Source organism: Sceloporus undulatus, chromosome 1, assembly GCF_019175285.1.
Source record: "Sceloporus undulatus isolate JIND9_A2432 ecotype Alabama chromosome 1, SceUnd_v1.1, whole genome shotgun sequence".
Taxonomy (NCBI): Eukaryota; Metazoa; Chordata; class Lepidosauria; order Squamata; family Phrynosomatidae; genus Sceloporus; species Sceloporus undulatus.
In genome coordinates this window covers 338,009,907-338,022,435 of record NC_056522.1, presented here as the reverse complement: position 1 = coordinate 338,022,435, position 12,529 = coordinate 338,009,907, and the positions used below count along the sequence as shown (strand labels likewise).

The 12,529-nt window shown below is 38.9% G+C and overlaps 1 protein-coding gene across 10 annotated transcripts in view; it reads left to right on the top strand.

Annotated features, from left to right (window-relative positions):
- The window catches only part of ENTPD5 (ectonucleoside triphosphate diphosphohydrolase 5 (inactive)), a 33,065-nt gene that overhangs the window by 5,129 nt on the left and 15,407 nt on the right, over window positions 1-12,529 (top strand). For 7 of the 10 annotated variants that reach the window (XM_042445597.1, XM_042445596.1, XM_042445599.1 and 4 more), the window contains 4 exons: window positions 2,920-3,197; window positions 5,945-6,024; window positions 7,934-8,077; window positions 8,781-8,856. In XM_042445597.1, the coding sequence (XP_042301531.1) occupies window positions 2,981-3,197; window positions 5,945-6,024; window positions 7,934-8,077; window positions 8,781-8,856 (517 nt within the window). In that variant the 5' untranslated portion in view covers window positions 2,920-2,980. Of the gene's footprint in view, window positions 1-431; window positions 812-1,835; window positions 2,195-2,919; window positions 3,198-5,944; window positions 6,025-7,933; window positions 8,078-8,780; window positions 8,857-12,529 lie in introns of those variants that run through there. The other 3 variants (XM_042445600.1, XM_042445604.1, XM_042445605.1) reach the window with 3 other exon arrangements.

Genomic DNA, 12,529 nt, shown 5'->3' with positions numbered 1-12,529 from the left:
GATTGCTTTGGCAATTATTGTTGTGTGCCTTCAAGTTTTTTCTGACTTATGGTGATCTTAAGGTGAATCCATTGGGATTTTCTTGGCAAGTTTCTGCTAAAGCTGCATAATGGATTTCAGTTGCTGCTGTTTCTTTATAAACTCTGTAGCTTGGTTTAGCTCATCACTTTGCTATTCTGTTGTGGTTTTGTTCCTGAAAACCACCTTTCTTCTTTTCAAGAGGCTGGGTAGAAATTAGAGTTCAGGATTCAGTTCACAAGCGCTTTCTCCAAGGCTTGAGTTTCATGCATTAGAAACCCAGGGTTTATTTTTAAGGCTGTCACCTTTTTTGTTTGTTGGCTTGTTTGGTTTGGTTTTGCTATTTTATTCTGTCAAAATATAGAATAGTCACTATTCAGCCTCCTCCCAGATATATATATATGGATATAAGGTGTTGTCAGACTTGATCTTGTCTTTACTTTTCATTGATATTGCAAGATGATGATTGCATTGTTCTGATACAGGAGCTCTTGGTGTTTGAACAAACTAATTTTCTTGGATTAAATCTAGTGGGAAAGGCAGTACAGGCAAGGTTAGGTTTGTTTGTAGTTATCTGTAAAGTTGAAAGAACAGTGTTAGCGGGTGTAGATGTGGAAAGACAGCGAAATGGAACAAAAGGCAGAAGGGTGGGACGGGCAGTAAATTGAATAGGAGCCAAGGGGTGGATCTGCAGAAGCAGGTGAAGGGTACAGCAATAATAGAGTCAGATTCCAAGTATTGATGCAGTTTCTGTGGACGCAGGTATAAAATAAGAAGGCTGGATATATAGATGGTGAGCACAATATAGTGATAAATGTCTGGTGCAAAGGTAGACTTCAAAGTTTATTAGAAATTAGGCAGCACAAAAGCTAAAGCTATGAACAGATAAGAATCTTTTGAGCAGTGAAGATTAATACCTGCATAAATGGGGACAAAGTTCTGTAACAGGTTAAAATAAGTTGTTCCAGTGGAGGGGGGATGTTGAACAAAGAAAAAGGAAGAAAGAAGGATTTTACAGTATTTCCAAATGTTTTGTTTGTGAATATGGTGTAAAAAAAAAAAGTCTGGAAACCATGCCCTATGAGTAGTGGCTTAGTGAGCTGGGTATGTTTATCCTGGAGAAGAGACAGTTGTTGGTTGACATGACAGCCACATTTAAATACTGTATTGGAAGGGATGTCACATTGAAGATGGAACAGAACTTGTTTTCTGCTGCTCCAGAGACTAGAACACAGAACATTGGATTCAAGCTACAGGAAAAGAGATTCCACTTAAACATCAGGAAGAGCTTTCTGACACTAAGAGCTGTTTGACAGTGGAACAAGCTGTCTTGGAGTGTAGTGGAATCTCCTTTATTGGAGGGTTTTAAACAGAGGCTAGACAACCATTTTCAGGAGTGTTTTGACTGTGTCCTTCTGTGTGGCAAGAGTTGGATTGGATGGCCCTTGTGGTCTCTTACAGCTTTATGATTCTGTGATCAGAAGGCATGCTTCTGATCACATGTGAGGCCCTAACTCTGTATTACAGTGGGCCCTTGGTGTCCGTTGTGGTTTGGTTCCAGGATCCTCCCGTGGATACCAAAATCAGTGGATGCTCAATTCCTGTTCATTGCAGTGGCATAGTAAAATGGTATCCCTTATATAAAATTGCAAAATAAAGGTTTGAAATTTATAATTTTTTTGAATATTTTCAAGCCATAAATGCTTGAATCCAGTTTGATGTTTCAGCATAATTTGTCTCTTGTAAATTTATTATGATGATCTGAAGAGATTTGGACGTTTTGAACATTACATTTTCTCTCTGTTTTATATTACAATTTTTTGGGATTTTGCAAGATGCTGGTGGTGTTATAGCCATTGTCATAATGCACTGACAGGGAAGTTCAGTCTCAAAATTATTTACATCTGATTTGGAAGTAAAAGTTTATCCAAACACACACACAAAAAAAATTGAAAGGAAAATTGGATACAAGGAAAAGAAACCGCCGCTGAATACACTTTTTTGTTCTACCTGTATGCCTTAGGGTTGGAGAACGTGTGTCCATGTGTTGCTGGACTATTGTTCCCGTTTCCTCACCATTGGCCATGCAGGCTAGGATTCCTGGCCATTGCAGTCCAACAGCATCTGGAAAGCCACAGTCTCTGCTCTCTTGGCAATTATGGAGCAGCTTGAAATGGTATCTTTTGCCCTCCCTGTAAATTGATATCTAAGCAGCTGCCATCTGCAGCAGATAGATCCCCATTGTTGTTTTGAATGCCATTTGTGTTCTGTATCCATGTCAGCCTTCTTGTAGTGTGATAGGATTCTGAAGCCTCAGTCTGATCACAGTTCTGAGATGAATTGCTGTATTCATGCCAATGATCTAGGATGAAGGTCTGCACTGTCAAGAAATTATTTCAGTGTTGTAGATCTAGATACTTTGTTAAGTGCACGGGAGGAAAGTTTGCATATATATATATATATATATATATATATATATATATATATTGAATTAGGCTGCATCCACACTGCAGAAATAATGCAGTTTGACACTGCTTTAACTGCTGTGGCTCAGTGCTATGGAATTCTGTGATTTGTAGTTTTATGAGATATTTAGCTTTCGGCTCTGGTGCCACAACAAACTACAAATTCCAGAATTCCATAGCACTAGGCCATGGTAGTTAGTGGTCTCAAACTGGGTTATAGTTCAGATGCTGCCTTAGTTGCATGCAGTCTGAGAACAAATGATTCTATAGGCTCAAAGGGTACAATTCTGATAGTGAACATAAAATCTCTGCAGTAGCACTGCAGCATGAAGTATGTTGGCCACAGCGAACAGGCCAGCTCTTTAGGATGTGGATAAGCTTTTGCTTTACGGGTATAAAACTGATACTTGTGCTCATTCATAACTTTTGTTTCCAGGATCGTCTGCAATTCTGGAAGTCCTGATTGAAAGAGCAGCTGCTGAAGGTTTGCAAGCACCATGGCACTTTCCTGGATCACAGTCATTGCCATATTTGCACTATCATCCATGTACTGCATAGTTTCTCATCCCAGCTCAGAACTGTGGTTTCAAGACCTCTTCCCACTTAAGGTGTGTCCTGCCAATGCCAGTGAGAAAACCTTCTATGGCATTATGTTTGATGCAGGAAGTACAGGGACACGAATTCACATTTATACCTTTATACAACGAAGCCCAGGTAAGATTACATGAAAAGGTTTTCCTGAGTACATGTATTTCATGAGACTATGCTGGAGGGGTATGATGTCTCTCATAAGAATGTATTACAAGCCTTGAGTAATACTCCTACCAGTTCATCACCCAGATGTTGGAAAATTAGCTTTGCATGTTAGGAATTCTTAAGCCTTTTTCTTATTGTAACTTCAGTATGGTTCCCCCCTCCTCCCATTTTCATCACTTTTGATCATCAGTTTGTACAAATGTATGTCTCTTGTAAAATAAAGTTTTTTTTCTCATTCAGTTGGCTTCTGTTATTGTCATGCTTCTTTGAGAAGGTTTTTGATTTAAGGGACAAAAATAATGATTTTGTCATAGAAAACACCAAGAAATTTGGAGGCTGAAATACTCCAAAGAAGATAGAGTTTGGCAAAGATGGAAACATAGTAGTGATGTAAGGCCTAACATGCCATCTATTATATTCACTTTCAGAAGTGAATTATTAAGCTAGTATCACTTAACTGTGGGAAACACAGCAAATAAAAGCTTGTCTTGCCGAAAAAGCAAAAGATGCTTTCTGGTGGTCTTGTTTCATAAGATGGTTAGCTGGAGAAAGAGAGAAGAATAACTTTTCAGGAACTATTAGATAATATTTTGGGATTCCTGTATTTGTTATTTGGTCTTGTGCTCTGTTTTATCCCTAAACCTTTTTTGTACCTGAATTTTCAGAGCTCAAATTTTCCTTTCCTAAAATACTATTGAAATTGCACAGTTGAATGTAGTGCAGTGCTATGAACCTAATGAAATCAAATGTGCTGAAAAATGTGCCCCAAAAAGAAACAGGAGAGGTAACCTTGATATTGGAGTGACTTGAAACTGAAGTGGCTGGATGTTGATATAAGGAACTTATTGATTTGTTGGTTTTTGGGTGAAAGAGAATTTAAACTAACATGGTGTCTTAATATGAATGAACATACTGACACAGCTGTACTCAAGTAAGGGTGAAGGAAGGAATAAACATTCTAGTAAAGAAAGAGGGCTAGAGACAGGACAGTGCCTAGGAACAGAGATAATGTGAGACTTTTAATAAGATTAATTGCATGCAGGGCTGTTCCCCCCCTTGAATAAAAAAATATGGTTTCTCACTTTAAAAACACAATTGAAGCAAAGTGTTAATCAGGAGCAAATGGTAGAGGAGCACAGGATATTGCATGGTGCAGCCATGTACATCTATGACTAAGCAGTGGATCAGGCACCAAAATGTCTGTTTGGCTTCAAAGTGAAAACAAATGCCTCTGTAGCCCATTCTAAATATTTAGTAAATAGAAGAAATAATTATGTTAATGCTGCCTTATGATATTGGTAAATTCCATTTTCGTCTGGCTGGGGGATCCCAAGGTTCTCTTAGGTTTCAGTGTTTCTGGCGTCAAACAGAAAAAAAAGCTGTCAGATTTGAATTAATCACTAATACAAAGTTTTGTTAAATGAGTAGAAACTAGTGGAGGATAAGCTAAGGGGTGCAACTTACTGTTCCATAGTGGTCATAGTTAGAATCATAGAATATTATTCTATGTTGGAAGAGTTGGAAGAGACCGCAAGGGCCATCCAGTCCAACCCCCTGCCATGCAGGAAATTCAAATCAAAGCATCCTCGACAGATGGCCATCCAGCCTCTGTTTAAAGACCTCCAAGGAGGGAGATTCCACTACACTCCGAGTGAGTATGTTCCACTGTTGGACAGCCCTTACTGTCAGAAAGTTCTTCCTAATGTTGAGGTGGAATCTCTTTTGCTGTAGCTTGCATCCATTGTTCCGGGTCCTAGTCTCTGGAGCAGCAGAAAACAAGCTTGCTCCCTCCTCAATATGACATCCCTTCAAATATTTAAACAGGGCTATCATATCACCTCTTAACCTTCTCTTCTCCAGGCTAAACATCCCCAGCTCCCTAAGTCATTCCTCATAGTGCATGGCTTCCAGACCCTTCACCATTTTAGTTGCTCTCCTTTAGTTACATTCTATAGGGGTGTGCTTATGTCACAACTTTGCTTTCTAAGACCAGTGCACATCAGCAGCAAGTACTGACAAAGATATGCTATCATGGGCATTCTTTCTGCTTCAATAGGTAACTTGTGGTCCTCTTCAGAAAATTATGTTTTTACATGATGTCAGTCATTTAGGAAGCTTGTGTTAAAAAGAACTGTGTCTGCATCTCACAATAAACTGCATTTTTTATTAATGTACTGAGAATGCATACAGCTGTTGATCCAATTACTTGGCCATAGTTTTCAGAACATTATTTTCAGTTATGTTAAGAGTTTCCAATTATAGCATCACTGATATTTGGTAGGGCAAAATAATAATTTTGATCCTCACACTACACATATGGTACAAAAATATCACTGGAACCACAATATACAGTGGACCCTTGTTATATGCTGGGGTTTGGTTCCAAGATCCCCTGTGTATAACAAAAACTATGTATGCTCAAGTCCTATTAAATATAATGACATAGCAAAATGGTGTCCCTTATTAAAAAATGGAAAATTAAGGTTTGATATTTGAAATTTATACTTTTTTTTTTAACATTTTCAAACCATGGATGCTTGAATCCATGTATAAAAAATCCATGTATAAGAAGGGCAGACTGTATATTTATTTTACATACTAAGCATATCTTGCTAGATTGTGAATAGTTTAGTCATATATTGTTTTAAAAGAGTGACTGTTTCATAACTTGTTGGTTTTTTTAAAAATTTATTTAATTGTTGCAGAAAAACCTGCAGAGTTAGAAGGGGAAATCTTTGAGTCAGTAAAGCCAGGTCTCTCTGCATATGCTGCTGAGCCTGAGAAGGTAAGATGTTCATGTAGGGTTTTGTGACTACAGTATTTACCGCTCTTCCTTGACTCTGATTGTTGACTAATGGACGAATTGTAATTTTTAGAGAACTAATAGGAATTCTTGGTAAATTCAGTGTTAGTATTTTATTGTTGTATTGATTATAAATTCTACTAAGGCCTGTTACAGACTGCCAAAATAAAGTTGCTTCAGGTCTCTTTGGAGGTATGCTGTTTAAATGATGCGTGCATCCTAAGAATCCGGAAGCTGCACCAAAACTGCACTCCAGTGCTTAGAAATGGAGTGTGGCTTTGGTGCGACCTCCGGACTCTTAGGACCCATGCATCATTTAAATAGCATACCTCCAAAGAGACCTGAAGCAGCTTTATTTTGGCAGTCTGTAACAGGCCTAAGTGTCTTTTAAGGTTGTAATCCTGCCTCGATCCGTGACAGAGGCGGGAGGTATAAATAAACTATATTATTATTATTATTATTATTATTATTACTACTACTACTACTACTACTACTTTCCTCATTGTCTAACACAGGGGTAGGCAACTATGATCCCTCAAGGGTGAGGGGAGGGGGTTGGCATATAATTTATAGAATTATTTGGAAGGGGTCTCATGGGCCATCACATCCAATGGCCTGTTCAGTGCAGGCTCTCCAGTTAGAGCATTTCCCACAGGTAGCTTTCCAGCCTTTTCAAATGTCTTCAAAATCAACCACCTCTCTAGGCAAGTGGATCTGTTGCCTAACCACTCTTACTGGCAAGAAGTTTATTTTAATATTCAGTCTAAATCTACCCTCTCATAACTTAAAACCATTAAACCTGGTTCTATCCTCTGGGACAGCAGAGAACCAGTCTACCTCCTCCTATCTGTGACTTCCCTTGAGTTATTTAAAACATGCAGCCATGTCAGCCTTCACCAGCTTCTTCAACCTTTCCTCATACATTTTGATCTTCATAGCTTGTATCATCTTTGTTGCACTTCTTTGAATCCGCTCCAACTTGTCTATATTGTTCTTAAAAATGAGGCACCTAGACCTGAATGCAGTACTCCAGATGAAGCCTCAAAAGCGCAGAATATACAGTGGGCCCTTGTTATACGCTGGGGTTTGGTTCCAAGATCCCCCGTGTATAACAAAATCTGTATATGCTCAAGTCCTATTAAATATAATGACATAGCAAAATGGTGTCCCTTATAAAAAATGAAAAATCAAGGTTTGATATTTGAAATTTATACAATTTATAAAATTTGCCCACTCACAGTTTAACATGAGTGGGTGACAAGAAGGTAAAAACTGAGACAATTGGTAGTGAAAAGAATAATGGAAACATAATTGTCAGGAAACGTTGTAAGACCACCCACACGTCACCACATTTTAAAGGAGATTTTACTTCTGCAGACCTAATATTAGGTCAGACTGCTTCTCTGTGTAGTCCAGTACTACATGCTGTAACTAGAAGACAATGGTTCTCCAGGCACATTACCACCACTTACTGTTTATAATTTTAATTGGAGATACGAGGAGTTGAGCCTTGGACTTTCTGCATGCAAAGCTTGTGTAGTCCCACTAAGCTGAGCTGCCTTCTCACACAAAATATCATAAGATGTCCATAAAAGAGAAAAATAAATGAGTTCCTGCACTCAAGGAGCTTTCAGTCTAAAACAAACTATGGGTAACAGGTTGGAATTCAGAGATGAGGGTAGTAAGGGTTGTGTGTTAGAAAATGCAGCTGCATCTTTTTTTCAACACAGTTTGGGCTCAAGAATTAAAGAATTAAGCCAGCCTCCTCACAAAAAAAAGCTTGGGTTTTGAAGTAGGAGCTGAAAGAAGAGTAGTATTTTGAAGAAGCTTTCAAGCTAGTACTGAACCCAACATTACTGGTGTTTCTATCTTGCATTCTGTTAATCTTTAGGGAGCTGAAACTGTCAGACAGTTGTTAGACATGGCCAAGGAAGCTGTGCCACCCAGTCACTGGAAGAAGACTCCAGTAGTATTGAAAGCCACTGCTGGCCTGCGGCTATTAGCAGAACACAAAGCCCAGGCTCTTCTTTCAAAGGTAACTTAGGCTTGTTTTCTCCATGGGTGAGGAGGTGTCCTGGTGTACAAGTTGGGGAGGTCCTTGATTGCCTCTGTTACTGCTATCTCTGTGTATGTTGTTGCCATGAATTTGTCACAGATACTTTTTAAAAAATGCTCTACCAAGCTCATGTCAAGCACTTCTAAATCCTAAAGTGGCATTCATTCTTCCTCTTTCTTAATAAAGGTAGAGTGTCTGTAGCGCAGTATATACAGTCAGCCCTCCGCATTTGCAGATTTGATTTTTGCAGATTTGATTATTCATCTATTTGATTAATATGTTCTCTCTAGGAATATCTAGGTCCTCCAGCATGACTCATATGGTCAACATCCCCTTGGAAGTTATGCACCATTCTATGGTCAACATCAAGCAGATATTGAGCACAGACTTTTGTTGGAGGACCTGGAGATTCATAAAGGGGTGTTTTCTCAGGTTAAAAAAAGTGTTATTTTATTTGTGTTTTTTCCACTTTCATGGAGATCTTGCACTCAGCGAATGTGGAGAGCCCACTGTAGTCCTGCTTTTATTTCTGATATCTCGGAACACAACAAAAAGCATTACATCTGTACTGTCTTGTTTTACTTTCTACTGCTTTTTGTAGGAGAGGAAAGTTATGACATACACACTCTATTCTGGGAATGGTTCTGAATTCTAAGAATATCATTTTTCCCCATTTCCACAGGTCAGGGAGGTTTTTGAGGAATCTCCTTTTTTAGTTCCTGATGACAGTGTTAGTGTGATGGATGGAACTTATGAAGGTGAGTTCTGAGTGGAAGAAGAATAGCACTGTGGGAATGGATGCGGGAAACTGCTGTTGAAGCAAGGGAGAAGGGGAGTATACCTTAATTTGAACAGATTTAATGCTAAAGTCACAGTATGTTAGAATTCAGAGACATAGCTGTATTAGTTTGGAATAACAGTATGCAAAGGGATCTTGTGGTATAAGCTTTCTGATAAGATGCATCTCAGAAAATAGACCAAGTCTACAAAGCTTATGCTACTGTGTCTTTCACTCAGTCTCAAAGGTACTACAAAATCACTTTGCATACTAATATCTTAGAATGTATTTGTTAGACATTCTTCAGAAAATGATGGAAACAGTGGAATGCTTAGGCTGAGTTTGATCTGCCTTCTACGAAAGTTCTGAGTGTGTATATGAGCCACCTTCAATCCCAGTGTTCAATAATAATAATAATACTGTATATACTCAACTATAAGTCAACCTCATGTACAGTATAAGCCGAGGGCAAATTTTGGGGCCAAAATTATGGATTTTGCTATGACCCGTGGATAAGTCAAGGGTAAAATTTAGGGGCATATAGCAAATGATCTAAAGGATGAAGCAAAGCAAAATATTGTCAAAGAACTTATAAAATTCCAGCAGACATAACTCTTTGTGCTTACTCTTAAGGTTAGATGGATGAAATAATAGAGGAGGTCAGCGCTTCACATATTATACTCTTGCTTTTCATCAGGAGATGGTTCCTTCCTTTAAATAAGAGTTAAGGCACACTTCTTACATTGACCCATGGATAAGTCGAGTCAGTTTTTTGGGGTCAATTTTTTGACCTAAATTTCTAGACTTATACATGAGTATATACAGTAATAATAACATTTATTTGTATTTTCCCGCCTCTCCCAAGTGGATCAAGGCGGGATTACAACCTAACAGTAACAAGAAAATACAAGACTAAAACATATAATTTCAAACAGTAAAACAATGCAGTCACTTTTTTTAAGATAAAATGTTCTGATCCTGGATATACAGAAGGGAAGTATACATAAAGGCTACATCCTCACTGCAGAAATAACCAAATTTGACACTGCTTTAATTGCCACAGCTCAATGCTATGGAATTCTGAGATTTGTAGTTTTGTGAGATATTTAGCCTTCTCTGTCAGAGAATTCTGGTGTTAAAATAAACTACAATTCCCAGAATTCCATAGCATTGAGCCATAGCAGTTGAAACAGTGTCAGACTGGATTATTTCTGTGATGTAGATGCAACCAAAGGAATGAATGAATACAGTTGCTGAGAAGGATACAAAAAAGACTGTTAAAATCTTATAAAGAAATTAACACTAGTTGAAAATGCAGTTTACTTCAAGCAGTTCATAGTTAGAAAAAGCCAAACAAAGGGAAGATTTAACCAGCTGGGATAGTAAATTGAATGTATCAAGGCTGCATCTAGAAGAGAGTGAGAGAGTTATTTGTTTTCTCACAAGCATAGCTTGTAACTCAGCCTACAACTTTTACTATATGATCTTCAGTTTGCTTGCTCTAGTTCTGTAATGCACACATCCTAATCCTGATGGTGAAGATGATGTAGATTCAGAAAACCGCAGGCTTACAGTGTAAATATAGGCTGAGACAGCCTTACACTTCTCTCTGTTGTTACATCATACCAATTACATGTTGAGCTTTGCCAGGATCCTTTCCACCCATATTTTCGTCATTCTGCTTTGGTTGACTTAACAGTCTCTAAGCAAATACAATAGTTAAGAGTGTCCTTTAGAGTTGCTTTGACTAAACATGATACAATCATTCTGCAGGATTTTCCTGAAAAGTCTGATAGAAAGGTAGGAGAAATGGAGTTGGATTGTGTTTGAAAAGGGGTATTGTCATGCCTCCAGAGCATCTTTGTTGCTCTTGAGACATATATTTAGTTGAGATTATATCGCATCGCGTTCCGAGAACGTTATTGGACACCCGATAGGACAGAACCTTTTAACTTTACCAGCACGTTTCGTTCCCCATCGGGTCCCATCGCGTTCTACATACCCCTCAAAGTGTTCCATATGTGTTCCTCGGGGAACGGATAAGAAAGTGATCCAAGCTTGTGGAAACGTTTTAAAACGGTCCAGAAATGTCAGAGTGGTAATGTAATCCGTCTTACTTCCGTTCCCATGTTCTGCCTTTTGTGATTGGCTGAAAGGACTTCCCTCCCGGCATTCTGTTTCCCAAGCTCTAGCCGGGCCCTAGCTGGGGCTCCTCGACTGCAGAGTCCTCCAAACCTGGCTGGAGCTGAGAGAGGCTGTCTCCCAGCTCTAGCCTGGCCCTAGCTGGGCTCCTCGACTGCAGAGTCCCCAAAGCCTGGCGGAGCTTGAGAGAGGCTGTCCCCAAGCTCTAGCCTGGCCCTAGCTGGGGCTCCTCGACTGCGAGTCCTCCAAAGCCTGGCTGGGCTGAGAGAGGCTGTCTCCCCAAGCTCTAGCCGGGCCCTAGCGGGGGCTCCTCGACTGCAGAGTCCTCCAACCTGGCTGGAGCTTGAGAGAGGCGGTCTCCCAAGCTCTAGCCTGGCCCGGGACAGGTTAAAAATGTAGGACCTTCTTTTTAAAATTGTTCCTGGCCAGGAAATTTTTTTTAAAAGTGCTACATTTAAAACATTGTCCTACATTTTCCGCTTTTGAGGTCCCCAGGGATGGCAACCCTATGTTTAGGTAGATGTATAACATTTATAGTGTGTGGGTGTGTGTGTGTGTGTGGTGTGTGTTGTGTGTTCCCTAACAAGTATACAGACAATATATATACAATATACAGATTTTAAATATGTTAATATATACAAATATATTATTATATATAATAGGTACACAATATATAGTTATATAGATAGGTTATATATATATATATATAAATTTTTGTATATATAGATTGCGGACTATATGTGTGTATACGTGTGTGTGTGTGTGTCTATATGTATCTTGTATATAAAAAGATTAGGTTGTGTTTGCCCAAATATCTCCTTGTAAAAGCCTTTTGTTCTGTGTACAGTATGTGGGACTCATGAACAAGAATACACTGTTACAAATACGCATGTGCAAATATTGAAACGTTCTCATACTTATCACGCTTCCTATAAGGACAAATGCGGTAAATTGTGTTCCCGTTACGTTCTCGGAACGCTTTACATTTTCGAATGCGATAATATCCGTTCCCATAATGTTACATCTTGAAACGTTTTGGGAACAGAATAGAAACGTTTCAGGCACTGATGCGATAACCTTCTATATTAGACTTTCTATGTATCAGTTTAGGAGGGGAAATAGAGATCTACAGCTTTAAGAAAGACAAGGATTGTGGGAAATCCCAGGGTCTTATACTGTCTCCCTCTAGCTAGTTTCAGTTGTGTAGTAAGATTTCAGCCAAGTCAGACCTGGAGAGAGTATTTTCCTTTGACAAAGATAAGTCCACAGAAGAAGAAGGAGAAAGTCCACAGAAAAAGAAAGATAAAACCCACCAAGAAGAAAGAGCAAGGTATTTAAGGAGGACTACTGAGAAAAAGGAGATCAGTTTTATGTTTTTGTGTTTATAACCAGTAAAGCTTTTGAAAACTTAAGAAATTTGTGGACAAGTCTTTTGTTCAGGCTGTGTTCCTAAGAGCCAGAGGCCTTACTACACCCAAAGTCCATAGCATCACTCTTGGGACAAAACAGGT